Below are 9,596 nucleotides of genomic sequence, written 5' to 3' on the forward strand. Positions count from 1 at the left end.
GGGGGGGGGCGAGGCAGGAGCAGCGGCTTCCTGGCCGGGTCCCTTGTTGTTCTTTGAAGGCCCCGCTCAGGCTCGGACTAAGGTTCAGGCCCAGGCCCGGGCCCGGGCTCCAGGCTCAGGAGGCTTTGAAGGCTCCGCTCAGGCTCAGACTAAGGTTCAGGCCCAGGCCCGGGCCCGGGCCCAGGCTCAGGAGGCTTTGAAGGCGCTCCGGACAATCTTCTAATAAAACCATCCAAGAATCACAAGGTCTTAAAAACTCAGGTTCCAAGCAGATCTGTAAGAAAAAAATGCCGTCGAGGTCAGGCGCTGATGGCTCACGCCTGTCAGCCTCTCAGGAGGCTGAGGTTTGAGGATGGCAGTTCAAAGCCAGCCAGGGCAGGAAAGTCCATGAGACTTATTTCCAACGAACCACCAGAAAACCAGAAGTGGCACCATGGATCAATCAGTAGAGCACCAGCCTCGAATGAAAAGCTGAGGGACAGCACCCAGGCCTAGAGTTCAAGACCCACAACTGACAAAAAACAAATTGGTGAGGCCAAAGCTTAAACATGAGGTAAAGGCTGCAATGGAGCTCAGTGGCAGAGTGCTTGCCTAGCAAGTACAGCATGCTGGGTTCAATCCCCAGTACAGGAAAAAAAAGGAAAGAAAGGAAGAAAGAGAAGAAAGAAAGGAAAGAAGAGAGAAAGGAAATAAAAAGGAGGAAAAAGGAGGGAGGCAGGCAGGCAGAGGGAGATGGAAGGAAGGAAAAAAAGGAAGGAGGGAGGAAGGAAAAAAGGGAGGGAGGAAGGAGGGAAGGAGCAAGGGAAAGGATGGATGAAAGGAAGGAGGGAGGAAGAAGGGAGAGGGAGGAGGGAGGGAAGGAGCGAGGGAAAGGATGGATGAAAGGAAGGAGGGAGGAAGAAGGAAGGAGGGAGGGGGAGGAGGGAGGGAAGGAAGGAAAAAAGGGAGGGAGAGGATGGAAGGAAGAAGGGATGGAGGAAGGGAGGGAAAGAGGATGGAAGGAAGGAGGGGAGAGGAAGGAAGAGGGGGGAGGAAGGCAGGCAGAGGACAGGATGAAAGGAAAAAAGGAGGGAGGGAGGGGAGAGAAGGAGGGATGGAGGAGAAAAGGAAGCAGGGAGGGAGAGAGGAGGGAAGGAGGGAGGGACCCACAGAGGAACGGCTTTGGGAAGGGGGTTCCTTATTTTATCTCTCCCTCTACCTGGGTCTCTACGCTTTGAAAGCTGCCACTAGACTAGCGATGGGCTGGCAGGTCCCCGCCAGCAGCTTCTAGGAATGGATAGGTCCTGAATTATTTACTTTTAGAGCTTCCTGTGAGGTGTAGGGTCGCAATTTGGAATCCTCGAGCAAAAACAAACTCAATACTGTAAGTTGGTTCAATGTGGGCCTGTCTCTCGACTCGGCAACATTAGAGTTGAGGCAGGCTGCTGGAAGGCTCCCCGAGAGCGTTGCGAGCTCTCCTTAGGCCATCTGCATGGAGGACCCTGCTCCTCCCGTCCTCCGCTGACCCTTGCAACTACTGCACTCGGTGGCAGCCCATCTCTACAGAGTGCTGGACGCACCACCCATCCCACAACCACCTGTGTGGGGAAACGTGTGATTTCTTAAGAGGGCCGACGCTCTGGCTCAGACTAGAAGAGCCCTGGAGGGCTGGCCCCGCTGGAGGCCCCCATGTCTACAGCATCCTTTGCAGGACTGCACACCTCTGCCTGGCCTTTCCCAGAGCCCCACACCAGCCAGTGCTGCTGCCACGTGCCAGACAAAGAGCTTGCTGCAGAGCAACCGCCTGGCCTGCCAGTGCCCTCAGGACAAGAGCAAGCAGCCAGGGCTCTGGCCCAACGCCAGCTGGGGAGAGGGGCATGCCCCCTGTGGTGCTGGTGTGAGCTGCGGGGAACTGGCCCCCAGACCTCCACTTCAGAGTCCAATCCGCACATGAGGATACTCAGAGAGCTCCATAGAAAGGTCTGGACTTGAAAAGCCAGATTTTTTCCCCATAAGTTGTGTGCAGTGTAGCCGTTAGAAATCAAACCATGAGCTGGGAGAGATGTAATGGAAAGATGGACAGGAAGCCCGAGAACTCATCACGAAAGGCGGCAGCCCTGCTGTGTGGCCAGGCGTGCTAGTGCAGGGTCAGCAGGCCACGTGCTCAGCGACTCAGGCCTGGCAGGCACAGGAAGTACCGCCACTTCCACCTGGAAGCCCTTCCCTTCAGAGACTGCTTGTTTATTCTCACACGATGGGCGTTTCCTAAAGGATAAACAAGAGTACTGTCTAATAGCCTATGTGATTCAGAATCAGTGAAGCAGCAAACCTGTGGTGCTTCTCTATGAAGGCCCTAGCACCACTGAGATCTGTAAGCCTCGCTTCCATATGCCTCAAAGAATTTAGAGGTGAAAGCCAGATGTGACTGGAAGTTGCTTGAATCGGTGAGGGTCAAGAAGAAAAGCAAAGGGTTTGAGGACGCAGGTCTGTGGTAGAGTCTCTCCTAAAGGGTGAGGCCCCAGCTTTGGTCCCCAGCACTTCAAAAAACAACCCAGACAACCCCCAATTTTTAAAATCCCTTCCTCAACCATTCTGATTCCTCTTCTAGATTATTTACAAGACTGGTCACAAGTTGTCAATAATTGCTTTATTGAGCAGCTGAAAGGTACGTAGCATTGAACATAACTTGACAATCTATTGCTTTTGTCATTTCCCCAGTAAAGGCCATTTGTGGTTTTGTGGGTTTTTCCTGTAGCATGCAGGAAACAAGCCACTAGTGTCTCCATGCAGTGCTGACCGCAGTGACCGACAGGTCCGGCTTGAGCCCCGTGGTCACCCTTTAAATTCCCTAAGGCCTGGCACTATTCATCTCTGCGGCCCAATGCCCAGAACATTTGCTAGAGGAATGAACATGGGAAATGAAGAGTCTTCATTCTGGTTCCATCTCCCAGATTCCCAGGTCACAGCCCCGAGAGCCAGGGAACCCTGACATGGACCTGAGACGGGGGCCCACACACCTCCGGCCCTGTGTGCCAAACACAGTAGCTGGCTCACCCTCCTTCCGCCCTGCTACAAGCTCGTCTTTAAGATGCTGCATCACCTCTCCCACCCGCCAGCAAAGGGTTAACACAGGGCGCTCACCACTGCCTTCTGGAAGGTTATACCCCACGAGTGGACTTCACACTTGGTCCTTTTTTTTTTTGTCTTTTCTTTTTTGGTACTGCGTATCGAACTCAGGACGTTGCGCTTGCGAGGCAAGCGCTTTGCCACTGAGCTACATCCCAGCCCCACTTGGTCCTTTTCTACGTCAGAGAAATTCTTTGGAACACACACACACACACACACACACACAAACACACAGAGACTCTAGACAATTCCATTCCAGCTATGGAAAGAAAAGTTTGTTTCTCTTACTCTCAATTTTAGGAAATGACATACTTGATCAAAAACTTGAGACACCCTCTCAATCTAACTGGAATGAATGGGACACTAATGTTTCCTGGCTTTAAACATGCTATAAAATAATTTTCCAAGACATATGGTTTTTAAGTTTTATATACATATATTTTCCTTAGATGGCCAGAACTTACTTTCTTTTAAAACTCTGTCTTTCCCATAGCAAAGTAATACTTTAAGGACAGAAGCCAGTGTTTTACTATATTGAGTGCTTACTTGATATATTAGATAAAATATTACAGACTACGAATTTTCATATTAGCTTAACATGTAGAGATTTCAGATTATTATCAGCTAGTGAATTCATATACATGAATTGAATCCAAGTTTAGCTAAGGACATCCATAAGTCTAGAAGCACCCAACTTCACCTTTGATCTCTCTCTCTTTTTGTCAGTCATGGGGCTTAAACTCAGGTCCTGAACACTGTCCCTTAGCTTTTTCGGTCAAGACTAGTGCTTTACCACTTTGAGCCACAGCTCCACTTCTGGTTTTCTGGTGAATTACTGGAGATTCCCAGCTGGCTTTGAGCCATGATCCTCAAATCTCAGCTTCCTGAGTAGCTGGGATGACAGGTGTGAGTCACTGGCACCCAGCTTGCTCTCTCATCCTTACGTCTGAAAGGACTGTTTATCTCATCCAGATTGCTTTCAGCTCAGTGCTGGTGGCTCACGCCTGCAACCCCAGTATTCAGGAGACTGAAACTTTTATGATCTTGGACCAAAGCCCTAGCACTGATGTAACACACACAGAAAAAGATTTCTGTCAAAGTTTAAGGCTGTATTTGACATAAAATGCTTGTTACCTCAAAGAAAAACATCAACAAATTTCAACTTTGGAGTAAACTAAAAGCCTAACAGATCATTGAGAACCATGGAAAACTAAGAAACACAGCAGATTCTATCTTCAAAAAGGAAGTTATTTCGGCACTTCATCAAAGTCAGTTGTGTGAGGGAGAAAAAGGAGCAAACTGACCAATGGTACCGAAATCTGAGCGGTAATGGGAGGAACAAGATTTGTCTCCTTTTCTCAGCAACCCTCAGACTCAAAGTGGCCCTCCTTCCAATTCTTCCTCCCTCGCAACTTTGCACTATTATAAATGAACGCCAGGCTCTTTCCAGATGTAGCAAAGTGAGTGAATAAAGTTGTTATTGGCGCGAAAGTCTACATAGCAGCTTACGACTTCTAGTCTCCTAATGAGCATTCTGAGGGTCAAATTAAAGTGCACCATCTTTGCAAATTTTACAGGCAAACATCCTGCCAAAGGTGCACTGATAGAACGGTACTTGACAGTAACCAGAGACTGTGGGAGAGATAAGACACCCCAGCTTTCTCTATTAAAAAAAGGAATTTGCTGACTAGACACTCATGTTTTTGTTTTTACTTCTATAACTCTCCAGAGTTATCAAATGTAACCTTATAGCCAATCCGCTTGAAGACACTGAAAACAGCCTGAAACAGGCCACCCATGGTGCCAAAAGCAGTGTCAAAGAGCAGAGACAGAGTGCCCCCGAGGCCCATGGCGATGTCCTTGCACACAATCGGAATGGCACCCATGGTGTACACAGGAAAGCTGGCCACGTCGACCAGCACACGGATGGGAATGCTCAGGACGCGGCACACGGCCTTCAGCAGGCAACAGAGGATCCGGAGAATGGCCCTGATGACCTTGGCCACGACCTTGAGCACCTTCCAGGGAAGGCTCACCAGCTCTGCCCCAATGGCCACGAAGTAGGACCCAGTGGCCAAGCCCAGGCGGTAGAGACAGCCCTCTATGCCGCTGACTACCTGCTTGGTGACATACCATAGGAGATAGACTGTGTTCCTCAGGATCGCTGCCACTAGGTAATAAATTAGCTGGAAAAGCCGGACGACGGGGGTCACGAAACCCCAGAAGCCACTGCTTCCCGCGGCGGCCTCTGGAGGCCCCAGGGCAGCCCTCTGGCTCCTGGCGCCGGCCGGGGACACAGTGCTCTCCTGAGACTGCAGGGCTCTCTCCTCATCCTGGACCTGATTCACCACCTCCAAGATCTTTTTCATCTTCTCCGTGTCCTGTTCTGCTTCCCCGCAGTTGTCCTGGAAGAGCTGCGGCTGGTGGGGAAGCAGCCTCTCAAGGTCCTTCACCATCACGTCCTCGATGACGCCGCTGCCCTGGGTGTGCTTGATGAAGCCTATGGCCCAGCCGCCACCAGGCGCCGCGCAGCAGGCTGCCAGCCAGACGGACTCGGGGATGGACACCCTGCCTCTGAGCCTGCGGCCCGAGGGCACTGCACCCGCCAGGAGGAACAGGTGGTCCCCGCCACAGTGAGGGAGCAGGGCCCGGTCCATCAGGCTGCGGAGGTTCATGTACCAGCGGTCCCGGAAGGACGGGGTCATGGGGACGGAGTTGGTGAGCGTGAACATGGCCTCATGGGGGTCGTCGTTGAGGGCAAAGGGGTACAGCTGCCCCGGCTGGTAGTCGGAGTCCTGGTAGTCGCTGTTCAGGGCTTGCTGGCTGCCCAGGCCGCTCACGGAGATGGCAGCCTCCGCCTCCTCTGTGGCCTCCTCAAGGCTGCTGCTCGGGTCGTCGATCTGAAAGAGGGAATAGCAATGAAATCTTGCTCTGCTCACAGCTGGGAGGGAGAAGGGGGGAGGGGGCATCTGAACCACTGCCAAAGCTCCAGGGAAGGCCTAGCACTCTGCGGTTTCTAGTCTGGGGTTTAAGGGCTTGAGTCTGACACACACACAACCTCCCTGTTTGAGGGCACCCTTCAAAAGTCACGCTCTGTCCACCACACCTTTGTTCTGCAGGTATGTGGGGAGGGGAAAGAGGAAGAAGTGAGGAAGCTAAGGGAGAAAAGAACAAGAGAGAGGGTGAGAAAGATGGAGGGAAGGGGAGGAGAGAGTGAGGCACGTCTACACACGCCTTACAACAGCTAAACTATATCATCAGCGCAGGTGTCCATCAGCTAGTGAAAAGAGAAGCGTGGTGCACACGCGCATGCACACACACACTGTTCAGCCATAAAAGAATAAAGGTGCTTGGGGAACAATGGATGGAAATGGGTTGTATTAAATGGCATGAGCCAGAGTATCTCCTGTGAAGAATTTGGGCCTTAACAAAATGAATGACATGAATGGAAGTTAGGGACTGCGGTGTGGGGGACCAGTGGGGGGCCTGTGGGTGGTGGGTGAATCAAAGGATGGAGCAACACGGGAGTGAGCATGACAGGAGTACTTGTACACGTAGGTAAGAACAGAACAACTTTAGAAACTGTTAGACACTGTCTTTAGCCAGGTGCCGGTGGCTCACACCTGTCATCCTAGCTACTCACGAGGCTGAGATCTGAGGATCGCGGTTCAAAGCCAGCCCAGGCAGGAAAGTCTGTGAGACTCTCATCTCCAATAAACCACTAGAAAACCAGAAGTGGCGCTGTAGCTCAAGTGGTAGAGCGCTCGCCTTGAGCTGAAGAGCCAAGGGACAGTGCCCAGGCCCAGAGTTGTAGCCCCACAACTGACAAACAAAAAAAACAAAAAACTGTCTTTAAAAGAGTTATAGAGGAGGTGAATTCAAAGTACAGATTATGCAAGTGTGGACATATCACAATGGAGCCCCTTTGTACTGTGCATGTGCACAAATTAAAATCTACATCAACAATGATAAAAATAAACTATACCACCGCCAAGCATTGTCTCTGTTGACTGAGCACTCGGTGAGTTGGAATCATCCAAATATGGGCCATTACTTTACCACATCATTTACGAAATTATACCCCAGGACTGCATAAAAATACCCTGACCAGTCCCCACTGAGGAAGACAGCCATTATTCTAGTCTGCTTCCTTGTTGAAGACCAGTTCTAACCAAGACAAAATTCCTTCCCATCCCAAGATGATGAATGTTTTAATAGACTTTGTTGAAAAAAACCTAAACAAAATAAGCATACCATAACTAATAAGTCACTCACCTCACACAACAACCAAGTAGCGTGGCAGCATCTGCTCTTCCTTCCAGAAGGAAATGAAGGAAAGTCAGAGGGTGTGTGTGTGTGACTAAAATACCTACCTGGCATGTACTACTAGAAACTATAAAGTTATTTGGTGAAAACCATCTCCATATATACTCATACACTGTCTCCGCAAGGGAAGAGGTGTTTTTCATGCTCTCCACAGACAGTAACGATCTGGTTATTTCAATTACACAGCAAATGACTGACAATGCTGCAACCTAACGACAAAAACACACTGATGATGTAAGAGGTGACTTCAGAGCAGTGCCCTGCCAGGGCTCTCCCGGCAGGGCTCCGGAGGCGGAAACAAAGCCCCTGGGTCTGAGCGACCGGGTCTCCCTGGGCTGCCCCTAACTTGATGCAGTTGCTGCAGTTAATGGGAATTTTTTTCCTAATCTCAACACGTTAAGTAGGTTTGTAGAATGGAACCGTCTCCCTTCTACAATCCTCCTACCCCGTAAATAATCCTAATATTAAATTCCTTTTCAAATTGAGTACAAAGAAAAATACGCTTTCTCTCAATAAGCTGGTCTGCTTCCTCATACCAGCTACTTAAACCCTTGGGTTTTGTGTTTTAGAGACTCTGTTTTTGTGATTAAATACATGTAAGAAAAATAAAGGTTGGAAAACTGAAAAGAAGTCCTGGAGGAAAAACAGGCCCCTGTCCCGCGTCTCCTGGGCCTGTCATCCGGGCGACGTGCCCTGGGGAAGGGAACATGGGCATGTTGGTCCTGCACAGGCTGCCCACCCCACAGGGTCACGCCACCCACGAAGAGATATGGTGGGTACCAGGTCGCTCCTGTGAGGGGCCAGGTGTCCCCACCAAGACCTCCAGACCAGTTCTGGGCCTGGGCCACAGAACGGTGGAACTGAGAGCAGACCCCCTGGGAGTGGCAGAGGGTGGCAGGGCTCCAACACACCCGAGGACAAGGAGGCCCTGGAGGCTGGGGGCTGGGTGAAGGGCAGAGGAAACAAGTCCACCAGCATTACCAAGGGCGGTTTAAAGAGCATGCACACAGGCACTTGCACTTGACACGGGGGCAAAGCTATCAGACAAGGACTCCAGCGCATCTTCTCCTAGTGCATGTGGCGTGTAATTCTAGAAGGCTCCTTGAGGACTGGGGTTATCCTGTGCACTTTTTGTCTGCCTGAATCATAGTGATGACCGTGCATATGGTAGGTTCTTGGTGGCTGGGAGGAAATGGTGGCGATAGCAAAGCAGGAATGGTGAGCAAGGTGGAAGACATCAGGAACAGGGAGACAGATATATGGCCCAGGTTGAGGGAAATCTGTCCTGAAACTGCAGGAAGAGGAGAGGAGGGGGACAAGAGGGCATTTCCCTGGGAGAGCAGGAAGGTGACCGGCTGCCCAGCATCCCCGCACCAAGGAATCTGCAAGAGAAAATGGCCTGCTCTGCAGCCCAGAAGGGAGGGCGGGGAAGACAGCAGACCCGAGGGGGAATATGGGAAACCTGTCAGTTGCCTGACAAGACTGGCATGCCTGCCCAGACAGGCAGGCACAGCGGCGCAGGGGAACTCATGGCAAACGGCGCAGAGCAACTCATGGCAAACGGCGCAGAGCAACTCATGGTAAACGGCGCAGGGCAACTCATGGTAAACGGCGCAGAGGAACTCATGGTAAACGGCGCAGAGGAACTCATGGTAAACGGCGCAGAGGAACTCATGGCAAACGGCGCAGAGCAACTCATGGCAAACGGCGCAGAGCAACTCATGGCAAACGGCGCAGAGCAACTCATGGCAAACGGCGCAGAGCAACTCATGGTAAACGGCGCAGAGGAACTCATGGTAAACGGCGCAGAGCAACTCATGGCAAACGGCGCAGAGGAACTCATGGTAAACGGCGCAGAGGAACTCATGGTAAACGGCGCAGAGGAACTCATGGCAAACGGCGCAGAGGAACTCATGGTAAACGGCGCAGAGCAACTCATGGCAAACGGCGCAGAGCAACTCATGGCAAACGGCGCAGAGCAACTCATGGTAAACGGCGCAGGGGAACTCATGGTAAACGGCGCAGGGGAACTCATGGTAAACGGCGCAGGGGAACTCATGGCAAACGGCGCAGGGGAACTCATGGCAAACGGCACAGAGCAACTCATGGCAAACGGCGCAGGGGAACTCATGGCAAACGGCACAGGAGAACTCATGGCAAACGGC

At 51.4% G+C, this 9,596-nt stretch overlaps 1 protein-coding gene across 1 annotated transcript; it reads right to left on the minus strand.

Annotated features, from left to right (window-relative positions):
* Positions 1-4,800: 4,800 nt before the first annotated feature.
* Positions 4,801-6,040, minus strand: Endod1 (endonuclease domain containing 1; the record flags this gene model as incomplete). Its single annotated transcript, XM_013009885.1, is given in 2 exon segments — positions 4,801-6,008; positions 6,011-6,040. Coding segments are annotated over 2 exon segments (1,218 nt in total), but the record flags the coding sequence as incomplete, so codon positions are not given.
* Positions 6,041-9,596: the final 3,556 nt, after the last annotated feature.

The sequence above is a fragment of the Dipodomys ordii genome, unplaced genomic scaffold (genome assembly GCF_000151885.1).
Source record: "Dipodomys ordii isolate 6190 unplaced genomic scaffold, Dord_2.0 Scaffold10, whole genome shotgun sequence".
Lineage (NCBI taxonomy): Eukaryota > Metazoa > Chordata > Mammalia > Rodentia > Heteromyidae > Dipodomys > Dipodomys ordii.